This window comes from Eschrichtius robustus, chromosome 7 (assembly GCF_028021215.1).
Source record: "Eschrichtius robustus isolate mEscRob2 chromosome 7, mEscRob2.pri, whole genome shotgun sequence".
NCBI lineage: Eukaryota > Metazoa > Chordata > Mammalia > Artiodactyla > Eschrichtiidae > Eschrichtius > Eschrichtius robustus.
This window is the reverse complement of record NC_090830.1, coordinates 113,451,795-113,475,873: the sequence shown is the minus strand read 5'-3', so window position 1 is coordinate 113,475,873 and position 24,079 is coordinate 113,451,795. Positions and strand designations below refer to the sequence as shown.

Below are 24,079 nucleotides of genomic sequence, written 5' to 3'. Positions count from 1 at the left end.
GTCTTTTTGGATTATGCTTTTCTCTGGGTATATGCCCAGTAGTGGGATTGCTGAGTCATATGGTAATTCTATTTTTAGTTTTTTAAGGAACCTCCATACTGTTCTCCATAGTGGCTGTATCAATTTACATTCCCACCAACAGTGCAAGAGGGTTCCCTTTTCTCCACACCCTCTCTAGCATTTGTTGTTTGTAGATTTTCTGATGATGCCTATTCTAACTGGTGTGAGGTGATACCTCACTGTAGTTTTGATTTGCATTTCTCTAATAATTAGTGATGTTGAGTAGCTTTTCATGTGCTTCTTGACCATCCATATGTCTTCTTTGGAAAATGTCTATTTAGGTCTTCTGCCCATTTTTGGATTGGGTTGTTTGTTTTTTAAATATTGAGCTGCATGAACTGTTTATATATTTTAGAGATTAATCTTTTGTCCGTTGATTCGTTTGCAAATATTTTCTCCCATTCTGAGGGTTGTCTTTTCGTCTTGTTTGTAGTTTCCTTTGCTTTGCAAAAGGTTTTAAGTTTCATTAGGTCCCATTTGTTTATTTTTGTTTTTATTTTCATTACTCTAGGAGGTGGATCAAAAAAGATCTTATTGTGATTTATGTCAAAGAGTGTTCTTCCTATGTCTTCCTCTAAGAGTTTTATAGTGTCTGGTCTTACATTTAGGTTTCTAATCCATTTTGAGTTTATTTTTGTGTATGGTGTAAGGGAGTGTTCTAATTTCATTCTTTTACATGTAGCTGTCCAGTTCTCCGAGCACCACTTACTGAAGAGACTGTCTTTTCTCCATTGTATATCCTTGCCTCCTTTGTCATAGATTAGTTGACCATAGGTGTGTGGGTTTATCTCTGGGCTTTCTATCCTGTTCCATTGATCTATATTTCTGTTTTTGTGCCAGGACCATATTGTCTTGATTACTGTGGCTTTGTAGTATAGTCTGAAATCAGGGAGTCTGATTCCTCCAGTTCCATTTTTTTCCCTCAAGACCGCTTTGGCTATTTGGGGTCTTTTGTGTCTCCATACAAATTGTAAGATTTTTTGTTCTAGTTCTGTAAAAAATGCCACTGGTCATTTGATAGGGATTGCATTGAATCTGTAGATTGCTTTGGGTAGTATAGTCATTTTCACAATATTGATTCTTCCAATCCAAGAACATGGTATATCTCTCCATCTGTTTGTATCATCTTTAATTTCTTTCATCAGTGTCTTCTAGTTTTCTGCATACAGGTCTTTTGTCTCCCTAGGTAGGTTTATTCCTAGGTACTTTATTCTTTTCATTGCAGTGGTAAATGGGAGTGTTTCCTTAATTTCTCTTCAGATTTTTCATCATTTGTGTATAGGAATGCAAGAGATTTCTGTGCATTAATTTTGCATCCTGCAACTTTACGAAATTCATTGATTAGCTCTAGTAGTTTTCTGGTGGCATCTTTAGGATTGTCTGTGTTATGTCATCTGCAAACAGTGACAGTTTTACTCCTTCTTTTCCAGTTTGTATTCCTTTTATTTCTTTTTCTTCCCTGATTGCCATGGCTAGGACTTCCAAAACTATGTTGAATAAGAGTGGCGAGAGTGGACATCCTTGTCTCGTTCCTGATCTTAGAGGAAATGCTTTCAGTTTTTCACCATTGAGAATGATGTTTGCTGTGGGTTTGTTGTATATGGCCTTTATTATGTTGAGGTAGGTTCCCTCTATGCCCACTTTCTGGAGAGTTTTTATCATAAATGGGTGTTGAATTTTGTCAAAAGCTTTTTCTGCATCTATTGAGATGATCATATGGTTTTTATTCTTCAGTTTGTTAATATGGTGTATCACATTGATTGATTTGTGTATATTGAAGAATCCTTGCATCCCTGAGATAAATCCCACTTGATCATGGTGTATGATCCTTTTAATGTGTTGTTGGATTTTGTTTGCTAGTATTTTGTTGAGGATTTTTGCATCTATATTTATCAGTGATATTGGTCTGTACTTTTCTTTTTTTGTAGTATCTTGGTCTGGTTCTGGTATCAGGGTGATGGTGGCCTCATAGAATGAGTTTCGGAGTGTTCCTTCCTCTGCAATTTTTGGAAGAGTTTGAGAAAGATGGGTGTTAGCTCTTCTCTAAATGTTTGATAGAATTCACCTGTGAAGCCATCTGGTCCTGGACTTTTGTTTGTTGGAAGATTTTTAATCACAGTTTCAATTTCATTACTTGTGATTGGTCTGTTCATATTTTCTATTTCTTCCTGGTTCAGTCTTGGAAGGTTATACCTTTCAAAGAATTTGTCCATTTCTTCCAGGTTGTCCATTTTATTGGCATAGAGTTGCTTGTAGTAGTCTCTTAGGATGCTTTGTATTTCTTCGGTGTCTGTTGTAACTTCTCTGTTTTCATTTCTAATTTTATTGATTTGAGTCCTCTCCCTCTTTTTCTTGATGAGTCTGGCTAATGGTTTATCAATCTTGTTTATCTTCTCAAAGAACCACCTTTTAGTTTTATTGATCTTTGCTATTGTTTTCTTTGTTTCTGTTTCATTTATTTCTGCTCTGATCTTTATGATTTCTTTCCTTCTGCTAACTTTGGGTTTTGTTTGTTCTTCTTTCTCTAGTTCCTTTAGGTGTAAGGTTAGATTGTTTGAGATGTTTGTTGTTTCTTAAGGTAGGCTTGTATAGCTATAAACTTCCCTCTTAAAACTGCTTTTGCTGCATCCCATATGTTTTGGATCATCATGTTTTCATTGTCATTTGTCTGTAGGTATTTTTTGATTTCCTCTTTGATTTCTTCAGTGATCTCATGGTTATTTAGTAACGTATTGTTTAGCCTCCATGTGTTTGTGTTTTTTACGTTTTTTTCCCCTGTAATTGATTTCTAATCTCATAGCGTTGTGGTCAGAAAAGTGCTTGATATGATTTCAGTTTTCTTGAATTTGCGGAGGCTTGATTTGTGACCCAAGATGTGATGTATCCTGGAGAATGTTCTGTGCTCACTTGAGAAGAAAGTGTAATCTGCTGTTTTTGGATGGAATGTCCTATAAATATCAATTCAATCTATCTGGTCTACTGTGTCATTTAAAGCTTGTGTTTTCTTATTAATTTTCTGTTTGGATGATCTGTCCATTGTTGTAAATGAGGTGTTAAAGTCCTCCAGTATTATTGTGTTACTGTCGATTTCCTCCTTTGTAGCTGTTAGCAGTTGCCTTATGTATTGAGGTGTTCCTATGTTGGGTGCATATATATTTATAATTGTTATATCTTCTTCTTGGATTGATCTGTTGATCATTATGTAGTGTCCTTCCTTGTCTCTTGTAACATTCTTTATTTGAAAGTCTATTTTATCTGATATGAGTATAGCTACTCCAGCTTTCTTTTGATTTCCATTTGCATGGAATATCTTTTTCAATCCCCTCACTTTCAGTCTGTATGTGTCCGTAGGTCTGAAGTGGGTCTCTTGTAGACAGCATATGTATGGGTCTTGTTTTTGTATCTATTTAGCGAGCCTGTGTCTTTTGGTTGGAGCATTTAATCCATTCACGTTTAAGGTAATTATTGATATGTATGTTCCTGTTACCATTTTCTTAATTGTTTTGGGTTTGTTTTTGTAGGTCCTTTTCTTCTCTTGTGTTTCCTACTTAGAGAAGTTCCTTTAGCATTTGTTGTAGAGCTGGTTTGGTGGTGCTGAATTCTCTTAGCTTTTTCTTGTCTGTAAAGCTTTTGATTTCTCCATCGGATCTGAATGAGATCCTTGCCGGGTAGAGTCATCTTGGTTGTAGGTTCTTCCCTTTCATCACTTTAAGTATATCATGCCACTCCCTTCTGGCTTGTAGAGTTTCTGCTGAGAAATCAGCTGTTAACCTTATGGGAGTTCCCTTGTATGTTATTTATGGTTTTTCCCTTGCTGCTTTCAATGATTTTTCTTTGTCTTTAATTTTTGCCAGTTTGATTACTATGTGTCTTGGTGTGTTTCTCCTTGGGTTTATCCTGTATGGGACTCCCTGCACTTCCTGGACTTTGGTGGCTATTTCCTTTCCCATGTTAGGGAAGTTTTTAACTATAATCTCTTCAAATATTTTCTCCGGTCCTTTCTCTCTCTCTTCTCCTTCTGGGACCCCTATAATGTGAATGTTCTTGCATTTAATGTTGTCCCAGAGGTCTCTTAGGCTGTCTTCATTTCTTTTCATTCTTTTTTCTTTATTCTCTTCCGCAGCAGTGAATTCCACCATTCTGTCTTCCAGGTCACTTATCTGTTCTTCTGCCTCAGTTATTCTGCTATTGATTCCTTCTAGTGTATTTTTCATTTCAGCTGTTGTATTTTTCATTTCTGTTTGTTCTTTTATTCTTCTAGGTCTTTGTTAAACATTTCCTTTTTTTTTTTTAATTAATTTTTTATTTTTGAAAATACATTTTAAATTTATTTATTTATTTATTGGCTGTGTTGGGTCTTCGTTTCTGTGTGAGGGCTTTCTCTAGTTGCGGCAAGCAGGGGCCACTCTTCATCGTGGTGCGCGGGCCTCTCACTATCGCGGCCTCTCTTGTTGTGGAGCACAGGCTCCAGACGCGCAGGCTCAGTAGTTGTGGCTCACGGGCCCAGTTGCTCCGCGGCATGTGGGATCTTCCCAGATCAGGGCTCGAACCCGTGTCCCCTGCATTGGCAGGCAGACTCTCAACCACTGCACCACCAGGGAAGGCGTGTTAAACATTTCTTGCATCTTCTCGATTTTTGCCTCCATTCTTTTTCCAAGGTCCTGGATCATCTTCACTATCATTATTCTGAATTCTTTTTCTGGAACGTTGCCTATCTCCACTTCATTTAGTTGTTTTTCTGGGGTTTTATCTTGTTCCTTCATCTGGTACAATGCCCTCTGCCTTTTCATCTTGTCTGTCTTTCTGTGAATGTGGTGTTTGTTCCACAGGCTGAAGCATTGTAGTTCTTCTTACTTGTGCTGTCTGCCCTCTCAATAATGCAGTGTTTAATTGCCATTTGCCACAAACTGATTATAGTTTTTAAATAGTTTTAGAATTGTGCCTACTGATTACTGTATTAGATTGAATGTGGATAATTCTGGGTGTTAGCAGTGTTTTTTTATATTGATTTAAGACTTTAATATTTTCTCTAAATCATTTTTCCTTTAAAAGTTTAAAAAGTAAGTATTTTCAATTCATTTGCCAGTTTTAATAGATTCAATTAAATGACTGCTTCTAAATCTTAATGGCTACCTGAATCTTAAGTGACTGAGATACTTGGGAGTAGATACTGCAATTAGGAATCATTTGGTTGTAGACAGAAATTAGAAGTTTATACTTGTAGGATAGAAAGATCTGGGCCCTAGTAGTACTGTCTCTGCCTCTGTCCTGGGAAATCCAGGAAAAGTGGAAATGCTGGTGTACTGGTAGTGCAAAAACGTTGCATAGGAACTCCAGGAAGTCTACAACAACTCATAATTACTCATCTGTTCTGGGATGGTTAAACTAGTTTATACAGATAAGTTCTTGTAAGCAGACAAAAAAATAATTCTGATTCCATTCTTTGTGTAGGAAAGCTAGGTCAGAATTAGGTAACATTTTAGTGCTTCAGTAAGCATTAATATTTTGAAGAAAATAGTTACTTGATATTGAATACCTTGAAAGTTAATTATTGCATCACTAGTTGGTTTTTAAAGTAGGTTGGTGATATTTCCTTGATGGTAGGTCACTAGGTAGCATTTTTTCCAGTTCATTAATGCTTACATTAAGAAAAAAATTAATGTAAGAACAAACGTTGTAAATACTACTTGTACTAAAGAATAAAATTTTGGAAACTTATATCAAGAGAGAGATCAAGATGAAAAATTAAAAACTGACTTCCAAAAGCAAAAAGGTTTGTATTCAAATCATTTAATTTATGATATACACAAAACTTTTATCACTTTTAGGTGAAAAACACACCTGCCTGCCAGCTGGTGTCACATTCTTAGAAGGATGCAAAGGATGGATCCTGAACCCCACAAAATGTGCTAATTTTTGTACTCTGAGTTTAAAACATGGGTACTGCCTTTTCCAAATTCCAAATCTTTTATTCTGGTTTTTCTGTTTGCTTGTTATGTTCATTGGGAACACCCGTTACTTCTACATTCTTGGTTCGGTTTGGTCAAAAGGGTTTTATGTTCTCTTACCATCCAGTATTTGTTGAACAACAGCTTCATGCATTATAAACTGTCCTTTCTTGTCAGTTTCATTTAATGCATATTTATATTTCACATAGTCCTGAGCTTAGTATGAACTAAATTAAGCACAGGAGCTGACAAGAAATCTCTGTCTTGGCAAGGTGGAATCTCCAGTCCATCCCACTGTAGGCAGTACCCATTTACCTTGTTTTAGGCCCCCATAAGTTTTCTATTTTGATCACTTAGTGGTACAAATCTACCAGAAAGAAAAATAAGCCATATTTATATTAGTAGTATATTTCAAGTAGCCAAAACATTTATATTGAATATTTGCACATAATTTAAATAATCAAGATCAAAAGGAAATGTACACAAGTCATCTACTTTAAAAATGTAAATGTCTAGGAATCAGATACATTGTATATTTATGATACATTGGACCTAGGAACATAGTGAAGATGACAAAATATAAGTTTATAATGCTGTCTCTGAAATTTTTTCTAAGCAATGGAAAAGGAGTAAACAGTTGGAGTCAGAGTTGGAAGAGCTGGGTTCAGGTTTTGTTGTGATCCTGGGGAGACCAGTTAGCCTCTCTGGGTGGTGATTTCTTTAGCTATAAAATGATAAGATTAAAGAGGAAGATCTTTAAGTCTTCTTCTAGCTTTAAAAATTCTATGCTCAATAAATGTTTGTTGCTTTGAACTTAATAATTGCTAATTAATAATTGCTTACTTGGGAGCTTATGATACACACTGCATGTAAGAGTCTTTAATCAACTGATCCACAAGTGAAAACAAGCTGAGCATTTACTGAATAAACTCCCAGTCACTGGCCCAGCAGGTTGTGATTTCACCTTCGTGGCAGTTCTCTGGTGAATGTGTTTATGTGAAGGAAACAAAGTATTCCATAACAAATTGATGTAACTCTATTAAGCAGAATCATTTGCTGACTACGTAGCATTTCTAGATTTTAGGCTGCTGTTTTTTCTTAAACCGGAAAGAGTAGAAACATTTCAGGTTCCCATTAAGATATGAAGACTCAGAATCAATCAGTGGGTACCAATGATCCTCTGCAGTGTGTGAGACGTGTTGCTAGATGTGCATGGGAATTAAAGTGTAAAACAGAGTGTTTATGTGTGTATGTATAAATAAAACACATAACATACGCATTTGGAAGAGATAAAATGTAGAGGTGTTGTATACTTTCTGTTCAATTATTTGCTCAGTCTTTATATTCATGAAGTATACATTTGGTTGTGATGTAACGTATTTATCAGTGGAAACAAGAGCTAGAATTATGCAATGAAGAGAGATCATCTAGGAAACATCAAGTGTCCTAATTGTATTTAATATTTCACAGCCTGAGAGCACTTCTGACTCATTTAGAATGATACTTCCTGGAAGATTCTGGACAGGCTCTGTACCCTACATTCTTCATATAGTAGAGTGCAATCTGAAATAATAGAAAGAATAGAAAAAGCATCTTGAAGGGTTTGAATTCTTAAGTCATTTAAAACTTCCCCCCCTTTTTTCTATTTTTTCCCCTATTTTCCCCCTATTTTTTACTAAAATAGAATTTTAATAAAGTACACATACCATAAAATTTGCCATCTTAACTGCTTTTAAGTATACAGTTCAGTGGTATTAAATACATTCACATTGTTATGTAGTTATCACCACTGTCCATCCCCACAACTCTTTTCATTTTGTAAATTGAAACCTTACATCTACTGAGCAATAACTTTCCATTCTCCCCTCACCCCAGCCCTTGGCAACTAACCACCATTATCTTTCTGTCTTGATGATTTTGGCCACCCTAAGTACCTCATATAAATGGAATCATACAGTATTGGTCTTTTTGTGACTGGCTTGTTTCACTTAGCATGATGTCTTCAAGGTTCATCCATGATGTAGCATATTGCAGAATTTCCTTTTAATATAAAAAATTAGGTTCTTGAACTCTTGCAAGTATTTGCTTTTGTTAATTAAAATTTTTAAATAGAAAGCATTTAAAAGAAATTTGTTTTAGTTTTCTAGTTAAGTCAATTTGTAGAGTGTTCTATTTCAGGGCTTTTTATTAAAGACATTTATTGGGGTTGGTAATTTATCATTGGTTAAATTAGGCAGGCTATGATGATCATTTATCATAACTGTACATTGTATGTGATACTTTAGAATTCCCTTTTAGAAGAAGCTAAATATTTTTAATTAAGTAAATAAATATCTAACTTCTAGCTTTTTTTCTTGCTTAATATTGGTCTTCTAAGTTTCAATATGGAAATAATGGTCATATGTCACTATTAAGAAACTGGCCTTCAGAATGTATGACTTGTTCTTCTTCCATTTCCTTATTATGGTTGTTGAGTCTTCTAGGCTGGAGCTAATCATCAGGCCAAACCCTTCTTTGGAATATGTTTTGGTGTATGGTCAGAGACAGGCTGAGCTGCTCATATGTTACTGTCGCTTGAAGGAGGCAGGTTAGACACTTAGCTCTTAAATAGTATCCTGTTTAAAATCTGATAGTGATGAGTACAGATCACAGTTTGTATCTACCATATCCAGGAATGGAACAATTAGAATTTTCATCTGCTTTCCCTGTTGACAGTGTCCAGGATGCTGAAGTCAGGTATTTGGTTTTATCCTTTTAAAGTTTCAATGATTACAGTACGAAAGAATTTTTGTATATGAATTTGCTCTTTCTTTATGAACACAGCTTATGAATTGATCAGTGGTTTTTATCATGTTGAACTGAAATTTGGTAAGTAATTGGGCTTGTGAATTTTTGGTTATCCAGTCTTTTGCCTTATTTTTTTTATTTTTATTTTTTTTAATTAATTTTTATTGGAGTATAGTTGCTTTACAATGTTGTGTTAGTTTCTACTGTACAGCAACAAAGTGAATCAGCTATATGTATACGTATATCGCCTCTTTTTCGGATTTCCTTCCCATTTAGGTCACCACAGAGTTCCCTGTGCTATACAGTAGGTTCTCATTAGTTATCTATTTTATACATAGTAGTGTATATATGTCAATCCCAATGTCCCAATTCATCCCACCCTCCCTTGCCTTATTTTGAAAGACACTGCAGTTACTTTGTCTTTAAGGTTCTTTATATATTTATCTGAAATTATTTTTTTAAATTGAAATTTTGGCCTTCATACCAGTATTTATTTAAATCTTTTGAATAATAATTCTCCAGTCAAGATAAGTTTATTATATATGTTTAAGTAATAAAAAGGAATTTGCATACATATATAAAATTATTTTTTAGTACCTATAGCTTGGCACACTAGTAGAAGTAGAAATGTTTATGGTTTTTTTTTAACCTCAAATTAAAAGTAGGTATCAGCAGTATGCTAACACATATATATGGAATCTAAGGGGGAAAAAAAAAAGGCCATGAAGAACCTAGTGGCAAGACGGGAATAAAGACACAGACCTACTAGAGAATGGACTTGAGGATATGGGGAGGGGGTGGGGTGAGATGTGACAGGGTGAGAGAGTGTCATGGACATATGTACACTACCAAACGTAAAATAGATAGCTAGTGGGAAGCAGCCGCATAGCACAGGGAGATCAGCTCGGTGCTTTGTGACCACCTAGAGGGGTGGGATGGGGAGGGTGGGAGGGAGGGAGATGCAAGAGGGAAGAGATATGGGAACATATGTATATGTATAACTGATTCACTTTGTTATAAAGCAGAAACTAACACACCATTGTAAAGCAATTATACTTCAATAAAGATGTTTTAAAAAAAATAGTAGGTATCAGGTTTTATGCAAAGAGTACAGGTTGATAAATTTTAATTTTTTTGTCAACCACTTATGGATAGCACATGAATGTCATTCAGCTTTTTAGTTGTGTCATCAATCAAGCCGAATTAACCTGCCATTTCAGTATGGTTTCAAATATTCAAATGGATAAATTGTTAACATTTCTGTAGCCATATTATAAATTGAAAATCACATGGAAATATAGGTCCTCAGGAATGCCAAGGAGCCATCCTTAAATAATGTACATACATCTTGTCAGAATAAGAAGAGTGAGGGGCTTCCCTGGTGGTGCAGTGGTTAAGAATCCGCCTGCCAATGCAGGGGACACGGGTTCGAGCCCTGGTCTGGGAAGATCCCACAGGCTGCGGAGCAGCTGAGTCCATGTGCCACGGCTGCTGAGCCTGCGCTCTAGAGCCCACGTGCCACAACTACTGAAGCCCACGTGCCGAGAGCCCGTGCTCCGCAACAAGAGAAGCCACGGTAATGAAAAGCCTGTGCACCGCAGCGAAGAGTAGCCCCTGCTCGCCGCAACTAGAGAAAGCCCGCGTGCAGCAATGAAGACCAAACGCAGCCAAAAATAAATAAATAAAATAAATAAATTTTTAAAAAAAGAATGTTTAAAAAAAAAGAAGAGTGAGGTAGAGTATCAGAACTGTACTAAATATTTTTGTTAGTATATCATTCTAATGCTTTGGTTAGAGTTTCATATTCCTAAGGAATGACAAATGGGGATTCAGGAATTGATAAGATTTAAAATTTTTATTTATTTTGACCCAAAACATTTGATCGATGGAATACTCTTCAGCAATAAAAGCGAATTAACTATTGATACACACAACTTTAGTACAGCTCAAGTAAACTATGCTGAGTTAATAAAGCAAATCTCAAAAGGTTACTTACTGTATGATTCCATGTCTGTAACATTCCTGAAATGACAAAATTATGGAGATTGGGAAAAGAGTAGTGGTTGCCAGGGGTTAGGGATTGGCTTGGGTGGTGGGAGGTGGGTGTAGCTATAAAAAGTTGTACAAGGAATCCTTGTGATGGAACTGTTTTTTATCTTGACTCGAGTGGTGATTACATGAGTCTACACACACACAAATGAGTGCATGTAAAACTGGTGAAATCTGGTTGGTGGATTGTGTCAATGTCAGTTTCCTGGTTGTGATATTTTGATATTGTACTATGTTTATGCAAGATGTTCCCACTGGGGGGAAACTGGGTGAAGAGTGTAGGGAATCTCTCTGTATTATTTTTTACTACTGCATGTGAATCTACAATTATCTCAACATAAAAAGATGAATTGAAAAAATTCTGTCAGTGACATACCTTTTCTTACATCATAGGTATTGTCTGTTCTAGATACAAGTACGCTTTATGATGAGCAGTGATACTACTTTATGGAATACAAATTCTCTAAACTTTATTGTTCAAAAGAAGATGCTGGATCCTAAAACATGCTCAATTTGTTTCTCTGCCACCGTTCCCTCTATGCTTCTTCCCAAAACAATATACCTAAGAGTAAAATAAAACAGGAAGTAGTGGTGGTGGCGGGATCAAGGAAGAGAAAGAATAAATGATAGCAGGTCTTTGATTTAATGAAATCCTGCAGTAAGAAACTCAGGCTGAGGAAATGTTAATCATATTTAGATAGTGTATTTCACCTTCAAGGATTCTTGTGTGTGTGTGTGTGTGTGTGTGTGTCTGTTGCTTTGCTTTGCTGTGTCACGCAGCCTGAGGGATCTCAGTTCCCTGACCAGGGATTGAACCTGGGCCATGGCAGTGACAGTGCCTAATCCTAACCACTCGGTCACCAGGGATCTCCCTCAAGGATTCTTTTGGATATGGCTTCTTTTATTCAGTGTAATGTCTGAGAGATTCATCCATGTTTTTGTGTATATCAGTAATTTGTTCTTTTTATTACTATCTGGCATTCCATTGTATCATTATACCACAGTTTGTTTATTCATTTTCTGTTAATGGACCTTTGGGCTTTTTTCAGTTTTTAGCTACAGACTGAGAAAATACTTGTAAATCACATATCTGATAAAGAACTTGTATTCAGAATAAAAAAAAAAAGAACTTTTAAAATTCAATAATATGAAAACAACCCAATGAAGAAATGGGCAAAAGACTGACATGTCACTACAGAGGATATATGGATGGCATACACGCATATTTGTAACATCACTAGCCATTAGGGAATACAAATTAAAACCACATTGTATATGCCTATTACAGTGGCTGAAATAAAAAATACTGCCGATACCAAGTGCTGTCAAGGATGTGGAGCAGTTGGAGCTCTGATACATTGCTGCAGCTACTCTGCTAAACAGTTTGGTAATTTCTTATAAAGTTAGAGACCCTTAGCCAATGACCCAGAGATCTTACTCCTAGATACTTGCCCTAGATAAAGGAAAACTTTATGCTAACACAAAAAAACTGTACATGAATAATGTTTATAGTATATCAGTCTATAATTGCCTCAAACAAGGGACAACCCAAATATCCTTTAATGGGTGAATGCATAAATAAAATGCAGTAAATCCACACAATGAAATATAACTCAGAAAAAGGAACACTATTGAATATACAATTCAGTGGGTTTTAGTATATCGAGAGTTATGTAACCATCACCACTATCTAATTCCAGAACATTTTCATCACTCCAAAAAGAAACCCCACACTCATTATTAGTTACTCCCCATTCCCTTCTCTCCTCAATCCCTGACAGCCACTAATCTACTTTCTGTCTCTATGGAATTACCTATTCTGGACATTTCATATAAATTGAATCATAAAATATGTGGCTTTTTTTCTTTCTATCTCTTTCAATTAATGTTTTCAGGGTTCATCCATATTGTAGCATGAGCCAATACTTAATTCCTTTAATGGCTGAATGATATTACATTGTCTGAATATACCACATTTTGTTTATCTGTTCATCTGTTGCTTGGAATGTTTCCACATTTTGGCTGGTATGAGTAATGCTACTTCAAACATTTGTGTATACATTTTGTGTGGACATGTTTTCAGTGTTGGGGATTATATATCTAGCAGTAGAATTTGCTGGGTCATATGGTAACTTTAAGTTTAACTTACTGAAGCATTATCAAACTGTTTTCCGGTGCAAATGCATCTTTTTCATTCCCTTCAACAATGTTTGTGGCTTCCAATTTCTCTACGCCCTTCAAAATAACACTTGCTATTGTTAGTGGGTTTTTAAAAATTACTATAGCCCATCCTAGTGTGTGGTGGTATCTCATTGCGATTTTGATGTGCATTTCCCTTATGATTAATGATGTTGAGCATCTTTTTATGCTCTTATTAGCCATTTGTATATCTTCTTTCGAGAAATATCTCTTCAGATCCTTTGCCCATTTCTTAATTGAGTTTTTTTTTTTTATTATTGAGTTGTATAAGTTCTTCATGTTTTCTAGATACTAAACCTTTGTCTGGTATATGATTTTCAGACATTTTCTCCCATTCTGTGGGTTGTCTTTTCACCTTCTTGGTAATGTCATTTGAAGGACAAATGTTTTTTAATACTGATGAAGTCCAATTTATCTATGGTTTTTGTTGCTTGTGCTTTTGTTATCATGTTTAAGAAATCATTGCTTAACCTACGGTCACAAAGATTTACACCTATATTTTCCTTTGAGAGTTTTATAGTTTCATGTTTTATATTTAGGTTTTGGATACGTTCTGAGTTAATTTTTGTATATGGTGCAAGATAGGGGTTTAAATTCATTCTTTTGCACGTGAATATCCAGTTATCTTAACTCTGCTGAAAAAGAGTGTTGTTTCCACATTAAATTATCTTGATACTCTTGTCAAAAATCAGTTAGCCATAGATATATGTGTTTCTTTCTGGCCTCCCCATTGTATTCCATTGGTCTGTTTGTCTATCCTCATGTCAGTACTACACAGTCTTAATTGCTACAGTTTTGTATTAAGTTTTGAAATTGTGATGTGAGTCCTCCAGTTAGTTTTTCCTTCCTTTTCAAAATTGTTTTGACTATTCTGGGGACCTTCTATATACATAAGAATTTTAGGATCAGCTTGTCAATTTCTGTGAAAAAGCCAACTGGGATTTCGATAGGGAGTGCATTGACTCTGTATATCAGTTTGAGGAGTATCATCATCTCAACAATATCAAGTGTTCCGATTGATGTACATGGGATGTCTTTACATTTGTTTAGACCTTCTTTAATCACTTTCAACAGTTTTTGTAGTTATCAGTATATAAGTCTTAACACTACTTTTGTTAAGTTCATTTCTAATTAGTCTATGATTTCTGGTGCTATAGTAAATGGAATTGTTTTCTTAATTTTATTTTTGGATTGTACATTGCTAGTTTATGGAAATACAACTGGTTTTTGCATATTGATCTTATATCCTGCAACTTTGCCAGATTTGTTTATTAGCTCTAATTGTGTGTGTGTGTGTGTGTGTGTGTGTGTGTGTGTATGTGTATGTATTCATTAGGGATTTCTATATATAAGATCATGTCATCTGCAAATAAGGATAGTTTTACTTCTTCTTTTCCAGTTTGGAGGCCCCTTTTCTTGCCTGATTGCCTTGGCTAGAATGTCCAGTACCGTGCTAAATAAAACTAATGAGAGTGGACATCCTTTTCTTTTGCCTCATCTTAGGAAGAAAGATTGCAGTCTTTTTTTTTTTGACTGCGTTGTGTCTTTGTTGCTGCGCGCGGTCTTTGTCTAGTTGCGGCGAGTGGGGGCTACTCTTCGTTGCAGTGCGCGGGCTTCTCATTGCGGTGCCTTCTCTTGTTGTGGAGCACGGGCTCTAGGCGCGCAGGCTTCAGTAGTTGCAACACGCAGGCTCAGTAGTTGTGGCTCACGGGCTCTAGAGCACAGGCTCAGTAGTTGTGGCACGTGGGCTCAGTAGTTGTGGTGTGTGGGCTCAGTAGTTGTGGCTCACGGGCTCTAGAGCACAAGCTCAGTAGTTGAGGCGCACGGGCTTATTTGCTCCGCGGCATGTGGGATCTTCCCGAACCAGGGATTGAATCTGTGTCCCCTGCATTGGCAGGCGGATTCTTAACCACTGTGCCACCAGGGAAGTCCCAAGGTTGCAGTCTTTTTTTTTTTAATTTTTATTTTATTTTTATTTATTTTTGGCTGCGTTGGGTCTTCATTGCTGCAGGCGGGCTTTCTCTAGTTGCAGAGAGCGGGGGCTACTCTTCACTGCGGTGGCTTCTCTTGTTGCAGAGCACGGGCTCTGGAGCGCAGGCTCTGGAGCGCAGGCTCAGTAGTTGTGGCGCACGGGCTTAGTTGCTCCGCGGCGCGTGGGACCTTCCCGGACCAGGGCTCGAACCCGTGTCCCCTGCACCGGCAGGCAGATTCTTAACCGCTGCGCCACCAGGGAAGCCCAAGGTTGCAGTCTTTAATGATTAAGTTTGATGGTAGCTGCAGGGTTTTCATAGCTGCCCTTTATCAGGTTGAGGAAGTTCTTTACTTTTTAAAATTTTTATTGGAGTATAGTTGCTTTACAATGTTGTGTTAGTTTCTACTGTACAGCAAAGTGAGTCAGCTATACATATACACATATCCCCCCTTTTTTGGATTTCCTTCCCATTTAGGTCACCACAGAGTGCTGAGTAGAGTTCCCTGTGCTATACAGTAGGTTCTCATTAGTTATCTATTTTATACATAGTATCAATGGTGTGTATATGTCAATCCCAATCTCCCAGTTCATCCCACCCCCTCTCCCCCCTTGGTATCCATATGTTTGTTCTCTGTTTCTGCTTTGTAAATAAGATGGTCTATACCAATTTTTTCAGGTTCCACATATATGCATTAATATATGATATTTTTCTCTTTCTGACTTAACTTCACTCTGTATGACAGTCTCTAGGTCCATCCACATCTCTACAAATGACCCAATTTCGTACCGTTTTATGGCTGAGTAATATTCCATTGTATATACGTACTACATCTTCTTTATCCATTCATCTGTTGATGGGCATTTAGGTTGTTTCCAGGTGAGGAAGTTCTTTTCTATCCCTAGTTTGAGGTCCCTTTCTATTCCTCGTTTGCAGAACCAAGGAAATAGAGGGCTGACTGCAGAGTTATATGTGGATTTTCAACTCTGTGGGGTTTGGTGCCCCAACACCCTCCTTTTTCAAGGGTCAACTATATTATTATATATAATAGTAATATGCTCTCAAAAGTCAAAAGTATGCAAAAGGCCTATCAGAAATGTCACTCTCACTAATATTCCTCCCAAAATTGGTAGGTAATAAACTTTGGATTTCTTTTTATTTATCATGCTTGGGAGTCATTGGAGTTTTTGATTCTATGCTTGTGTTTAATTGGTTTATAAATTCTCAGTCATTATCTTTTCATGTGTTGTCCTTGCTCCATTCTCTTTCTCCTCTCCTTCTGAACTCTAATAAGCATATGTTAGACTTTGGCACTGTGTTCCTCTCTTCTCATATCCTTTCTTTCATATTTTCCATCCTTTTTTCTCTCCATGTTACATTCTGGAAGGTTTTTCCTGAGCTACCTTCCAGTTCACTAATTCTCTTTTTGGTTGGGTCTGACCTGAATCTGTTCATCACTGTTTTTTTTAACATCTTTATTGGAGTATAATTGCTTTACATTGTTGTGTTAGTTTCTGCTGTATAACAAAGTGAATCAGCTATACGTATACATGTATCCCCATATCCCCTCCCTCTTGCGTCTCCCTCCCACCCTCCCTATCCCACCCCTCTAGGTGGTCACAACGCACCGAGCTGATCTCTCTGTGCTATGCAGCTGCTTCCCACTAGCTATCTGTTTTATTTTTTATTTTTATTTTTATTTTTTTTATTTTTATTTTTTAAATTTATTTAATTTAATTTATTTTTATTTTTGGCTGCGTTGGGTCTTCATTGCTGTGCGCGGGCTTTCTCTAGTTGCCGCAAGCGGGGGTTACTCTTCGTTGCAGTGCGCAGGCTTCTCATTGTGGTGGCTTCTCTTGTTGGGAGCACAGGCTCTAGGTGCAGAGGCTCAGTAGTTGTGGTGCATGGGCTTAGTTGCTCCGCAGCATGTGGGATCTTCCTGGACCAGGGCTCGAACCTGTGTCCCCTGCATTGGCAAGCAGATTCTTAACCACTGCGCCACGAGGGAGGCCCCTAGCTATCTGTTTTACATTTGGTACTGTATATATGTCATTGCCACTTTCTCACTTCTTCCCAGCTTACCCTTCCCCCTCCCTGTATCCTCAAGTCCATTCTCTATGTCTGCGTCTTTATTCCTGTCCTGCCCCTAGGTTCTTCAGAACCACTTTTTTGTTTTTAGATTCCATATATATGTGTTAGCATACGGTATTTGTTTTTCTCTTTCTGACTTACTTCACTTTGTATGACAGACTCTAGGTCCATCTACCTCACTAAAAATAACTCAATTTCGTTTCTTTTTATGGTGGAGTAATATTCCATTGTATATATGTGCCACATCTTCTTTATCCATTCATCTGTCCATGGACACTTAGGTTGCTTCCGTGTCCTGGCTATTGTAAATAGTGCTGCAATGAACATTGTGGTACCTGACTCTTTTTGAATTATGGTTTTCTCAGGGTATATGCCCAGTAGTGCCCAGTAGTGGGATTGCTGGGTCATATGGTAGTTCTATTTTTAGTTTTTTAAGGAACCTCCATACTGTTCTCCATAGTGGCTGTATCAATTTACATTCCCACCAACAGTGCAAGAGGGTTCCCTTTTCTCCACACCCTCTCCAGCATTTATTGTTTGTAGATTTTTTGTATTCATCACATTTTTAATTTTAGTTTTTATTATTTTTTAGTTTCTTCAGAATTTCATTTTGGAATCTTTTTTCAAATATGCTGTTACTTTTTATATTTCCAGTTATATATTAAACATTTAAATCTTAATGAACTTGGTTTAAGAATCAAAAACACCTGAAGTTTCCTGGCTCTGTATCCAACCACTTCCTTTTCAAAGCTTTTTTAAAGACAATTGTAATTGTTACTATTCCCATTAGGAAGTCAAACCATCTCTGAATGTAACTACCATAGATCCAAGAAATGGAGAGTAATACAATCATCAATCCCAAATTTTAATCTCTTAATTATTTTTTTAAAGTGTTTGAAATTATTTAGGTAATACACAAATAAATTCTTATTGTGCAATATTCAGGAATACAGAAATATATAGAGTAAAATATGAACATTCCCCTTCATCTACCCTTTCACCCCCCAGCCCTCTTTGTCATAGATGAACACTGTCAGTAGTTTGGAGATCATTCTTCTAGTCCCCTTTCAATACATTTAAACACACATGCACACGTGTGCACTTTAATACAGCCTCCTAATCTTTCTAGATTCTGGCCTGTTCTTTTCATTCCTGATGGTGCTAGTACAGGCTCTGGTCATCACTGTTGTGGTTTACAAAAGTAACCCCCATTAGGTCTCCCTGCCTTTAGCCTTGTCCTCTTCAGATCTGCTTTGTTAATCATGTTTATCACCCTGCTTAAGACCTTTAGTGGCATCACATCCAGCATGCTATGGGATAAATTCTAAGCCCATTAATATAGCATTTAAGGCCCTGTGAGGACTGATCCTTTCCTTTGCACTTTCATCTTGAGCAGCTCCCTTCCTCAAACTCTGTATTCCATCAACTCTGAATTAAATCTAGGTTTTTTCCACACATCATAATGTCTGTGTCACTCTGCTTTTCATTCATAGTTTCCCTTCTGTTGGAATGTTCTCCACCTCTCTTTTCCTCTTAGTCTGATTAACACCTGCTAATCTTTTTAGTGTGGTGGTTAGGAACCTGGGCCTTGGGTTAACATTTTGGATTATTTCGTTTAATTTCTTTAGAATCACAGTATTTAACTGCTGTAAACTTTGTTTTGTCATCTGTGAAATTGGAATAATTTCTACGTCATAGAGTTATTTGAAGATTAAATGAGATAATAAATATATAAAGTGCTTAGCACAGTGTCAGTTTAACAACAACAACTTGGGCATCCTGTCTTTCAGTAAGACTGAGTCGGGAGAATATAGATGCACCTCTCTGTTGTGCATATCTCTAATACTACAATTACACACGACTTTTTCACAGATTTTGAGTGGGTCTCCTCCATTAGACTTGGAACCCCTTAAAATCAAGGACTGTCATGTTTGTTTCTGTATTACTGGTACCAGGCACTGGCATGTAGATATTTAGTAAATATTTCTTAAATATATGAGTTTGAAATAGCTAGACAGTGCAGTCTCTTTTGCACAGGAAGCTCATATAAGTGTGCATACCTTCCGTTCAAGTGAGATTTTTGTTTTCCTTTCTCTTTACAAGTAGTAAAGTCTTAAAATAGTAATTACATTTATTTCCACCACACTGAGCTGTGATGCCACAAGCTGGAAATACAGGGAAGCCATGGGAAGTTGGCACTCTCAGGGATTAGATCATTTTTCCATATTCAGTTTGTATTCTTGTATTTATGGAATTTGGTTTGAGGATAGTGAAAGTCCTTATTCGTGTATAATTTGAGAATTGGATTTTTAAAATGTATTTCTCAAGAGATATTTTGGTGAGATAATGCTTGACAGTCGAGTTGCTTTCCCTGTACCCCAGCCCCCCAAGTTACAGTAGTTCTTTGAGTGCTTACCAATGACAGACAACAACCCTACCAGATGTTATCTGTCTTCTATAGATGAAAAATCTCAGGCTTAGATTAATTAACTTATTCAGCCAGAAAGCTGAATTCAAACCTAGTTGCTCCCGTGCTCGTTCTGTTTCCATTACACCATGCTGTTTTTCTAAATACACTGAAAATAATTTTAGTTTGAATTTATAGTATTTAGTAGTGCTTTTAGTTACTTGGTGACTATTTAAACATTTTAGTAACTAATAGAAACCTTTATGGTAAGATATTTAGATACTATTTAAAGATAAAGTTTTTTAAAGTTAAAATTTAAATTCAACTAGTATTTCTTTAAGGTATATATATTTTATTTTTAATTTGAATCATCAATAGATGGATTTATTTGCCATATCAGTGTTCTTAGACTTTAGCACACTTGTTTATTTCTTCCCCTGTTGCATAATCCCTATGCATTATATTGGTCAGGAGGCAGGAATGTTGCAGATGTTTTTCTTTCGAACTTCAGCTTGCTCTAAGATTTGAAATTAACTTTTAGAATGTTCTGGGTATATCCCCCACATGCCAAAGATCTGTAAATTTCTTTTCACATGGGCTGAAATTTTCAGACGTTTGGGTAAAATATATGTGAACACAGATGTTTTCCTTAAAAGCAGTTAATGATCAGAAAAAAGACCACAGTGTGGAAATACTTTAGGTTCCTCCTGTAATATGATCGGCACATAAATACTTCCTTCTCTTGTAGTTCACATTGTTCATTTTCTAAGGGGAGGAAATAACTAAACTGATAATTAAAACATAGTATTATGTATTATGTTGGTTTTTTGTTTGTTTGTTTGTTTTTTTCTCCCAGAGTAAACTAAATGATTTGGACTGAGTAGGACTGCTCCCTTCTGTGAAACTCACATTGTTTGCGTACTGTTGGCGGGCCTCATTAGGGGGTAAATTTGCTTTTTCTGTGTGTTTGCCAGTAACGATTCCTGTCTCTTACGGGAACTTACCATTTGGATTGTCTCCTTCCTAAACTGGCCAGTCTTACACAGTTCAGACCATTAGTTATTTTTCCTGCTCTCCAATTTTTTCCTATTATTCTTTGGTTTTCAAGTATTTAAAGCTGAGGATATTGGTCTCTGAGATATTGCCTGGTTAGGGTTCGGCATCATGCCCAAATTTGTTGGGCCTCTCAGGGCCTGAGTTCTCTGTGCTTTAACAAATGAGCTACAGTTCTCTGGAGATCAGTGAAGCTTGTTTGTTGATCCTGTATTCTCTTCCAGAGGAAGTAGATCTTTGAGAATGTCTAAGGAAGGGTAAGTGAGTTTATTATTCTTTTCTTCTCATTTTTCTCAGTGAAGAGATGTTCTAGTCATCTGAGTGAATTGGGAGATTAATAAGCAGTGCTACCAGTCTGAGAGTGGAGATGGGGGGTGAGAGATTGAAAGAAATTCAGCGGAAAGTTTACATTGTTAGTGTTTCACATGTAATCTGCTGCAAAGTTACTGTTGCTATTTTGAAAGACTGCACTGAGGATGGATGATCTTAATAGAAATTTAGTGAGATATAAGCACCCTGTTTACCCTGTGGTAAACTCATTTTGTTTTTCAGTAGAAAGTGTTTATGAAGATTGGAAGCAAGCAGTAGTATCTTACCAAAGAATTTTACATAGAAATCAATGAAGTTTAAAAATTCAAATGCATTTTAAAATAATTTTGTACCTTTAGAAAATGGTGTGAAAGATTGAAAAGCAGCCAGTGATTTTGTTTTCTTTCTGGGCAGTGTAGACAAACAATAATTTCAAGTGGAATCCCCTATTCCTCTTTATTTTGCAATATAAAATAGTTCTGTGTTAGGTTTTTTTATTGTCTTTATATTATTTTCTCTTATGTTTCAGAGTGAATTATTATTGATATTCTTTTTGTGACCACTATAATAGGTGACATGTCAGTTAATAGCTGCCTACTGTTAATTATCTCATTTCTAGCCTTCAAGCATAACTAGACCTGGTTAATTTTAGAGAGACATTCCCTTTGATCACATAGGACATAGATTCCCTCAAAAATAAATCTTTAAAAATACAGTGCAATTTAAATTTTTATTTTCTTGAAGCTCTTAATTTTTTTCTATTTCTTTTTTCTAATAGAAATTTTGAGATAGTTTCAGAGCCTCGTGTTTAGAATTTATTTTAATCTAATCATGTATTGATTATGAGCAGAATAAAATTGGCCCATTTTACTGCTATTTTAAAACCTCATTATTGGTTAAAGAGAACAGCCATGGGTATAAATAATTCTGTATTATTTTTAGACCTCTCATGACATCACTAGAATTTTAAGGTTTCTTTAAATGTGAAAATTATGAGAGGACTGCCTCTTCAGGTTTGTATGTTTTCTTTCCTTCCAGTACTGGCTACAAATTTGCAGTTTTTGTTAAACAATTTTTATGATAAATATTATCATGGATGCTGGTAATATTTGTCAGGCTTGTACAAGGGGTTGTTTATAAAGCTGGTTTATAGATTTAAGAAGAACTATATTTCTAGATGCAGTCAAAATTAGTACTACTTTCTCCCCTATGGTAAAGCATATGCTAGAATTGGTTAGTTAGAAAGGGCTCTGTATAAGTCAGAGGACACCATAAGGCCTGAGATATTCTTTTAGATTTATTTCCAGGGGCCCATGGGGCAGTTCTTGTACTGCCTGAATAGGTAATGAACAAGTGCATTTGAAATGCATGGATCATATATATGAAACGAGTTAGCTTTTATTTTCCTTTGCTACCTTTAGAAATAAATGGATAAATCTTCTACTTTGGGATGAAAAGAATTCTTATATTCAGAATTTTGGTATGTGTGATATTTTGATATCTATAAAATATTTCCCTAATAGTAATGGGAAAGGATTGTTAGTAGAGTTAAATCATCAAAAATTATACTTGAGCCTTATGTAAACCTATGGTAATCAAGATAGTGTGGTATTAGTGTAAGGATAAATATATATAGATCATGAAACCTAATAGGGAATTTGTAGACCCACACATATATAGTCAATTGATTTTCAGTAATGAGGCTATGGTAATTCAATGGCAAAAGGTTAGTCTTTGTAACAGATGTGCTGAAACAACTAACCATTCATATAGAAAAAAATGAACCTCAACCTTTGCCTCAACCATATATAAAAAATAACACAAAAAGGATCATAGACCTAAATATAAAAGTTAAAAGTAAAGTGTAGGTGAAAATGTTTGTGAATTAGGTAAAGACTTCTCAGAAAAAATACATAAAAAAATAAAAACATGGAAGACAAAATTGATCAATTGAGCTTTATCAAAATTTTTTTAAAACCCTCTGCTTTTTGAAAGACAATGTTAGGAAAATGAAAGGGCAAGCCATAGACTGGGGGAAAATATTCTCAATACATATGTATCTGATAGAGGACTTATTTTATCCAAGATATATGAAGAATTCTTATAACATGATAATGAGGCAAACAACCCAGTTTATAAATGGTTCTTCACACAAAAAGACATGGCCAATAAGCACTTGAAAAGATGCTCTACATTATTAGTCATTAGGGAAATACAAATTAAAACTACAGTGATATATCACTGCAGACCCACTAGAATGACTAAAATTAAAAACACTGACAGTGGAGCAACTGGAATTCACACGCATTTTGCATGAGAATGCAAAATAAAAAAACATTTTGGCAATGTCTTTTAAAGTTAAACATATACTTACTAATGAGCTAATGAGTCCACTTCTAGGTATTTACTCCAAGAGAAATGAAAGCGTATACCCACACAGATTTGTACATGAGTGTTCATAGCATCATTATTTACAATAGCCAAAAACTGGGAACAACTCAAAATATGCATTAACTGAATGGGTAAACAAATTGTGGTATATCCATGCAATGGAATACTACTCAGGAATAAAAGAACTAATTTTTTTTTAAACAAATTTTTTTTTTAAATTAATTTATTTATTTATGGATGGCTGTGTTGGGTCTTTGCTGCTGCGCACGGGCTCTCTGCAGTTGTGGAGAACGGGGGCCACTCTTCGCTGCAGTGCGTGGGCCTCTCATCGTAGTGGCTACTCTTGTTGTGGAGCACGGGCTCCAGGCACGCGGGCCGCGGCAGTCATGGCTCGTGGGCTTAACAGTTGTGACCCTTGGGCTCCAGAGCGCAGGCTCAGCAGCTGTGGCGCGCATGGGCCGAGCTGCTTCGCGGTATGCGGGATCCCCCCCGGACCAGGGCTCGAACCCGTGTCCCCTGCATTGGCAGGTGGACTCCCAACCACTGTGCCACCAGGGAAGTCAGAACTAATTTTCGATACATCTAACAACATGAATGAGCCTCAGAAGTATTGTGCTAAGAAAAATGACCAGACACAGACTACACTGTGTTTGATTCCATTTATCTGAAAGCTCTAGTGGCAGAAGGCATAGATCAGCGGTAGTCTGGGGCCGTGGGTTGGGGAGGGTATTGCAGAAGGACATGAGGGAATATTTTGGGTTGATTGGGGTAGTTGTTACATGAGTGTATACAATTGCCAAAACTCACCAAACTTC

General features: G+C 36.4%; 1 protein-coding gene across 2 annotated transcripts in view; it reads left to right on the top strand.

Moving 5' to 3' along the window:
- The window catches only part of NT5C2 (5'-nucleotidase, cytosolic II), a 106,337-nt gene that overhangs the window by 29,793 nt on the left and 52,465 nt on the right, over positions 1-24,079 (top strand). Inside the window, exon 1 of one of the 2 annotated variants that reach the window (XM_068548485.1) lies at positions 20,735-20,821. The exons of the other annotated variant lie outside the window; for it this stretch is intronic. Coding sequence (XP_068404586.1) covers positions 20,808-20,821 — 14 coding nt within the window. The 5' untranslated portion in view covers positions 20,735-20,807. Of the gene's footprint in view, positions 1-20,734; positions 20,822-24,079 lie in introns of those variants that run through there. 2 annotated transcript variants of the gene reach the window in all.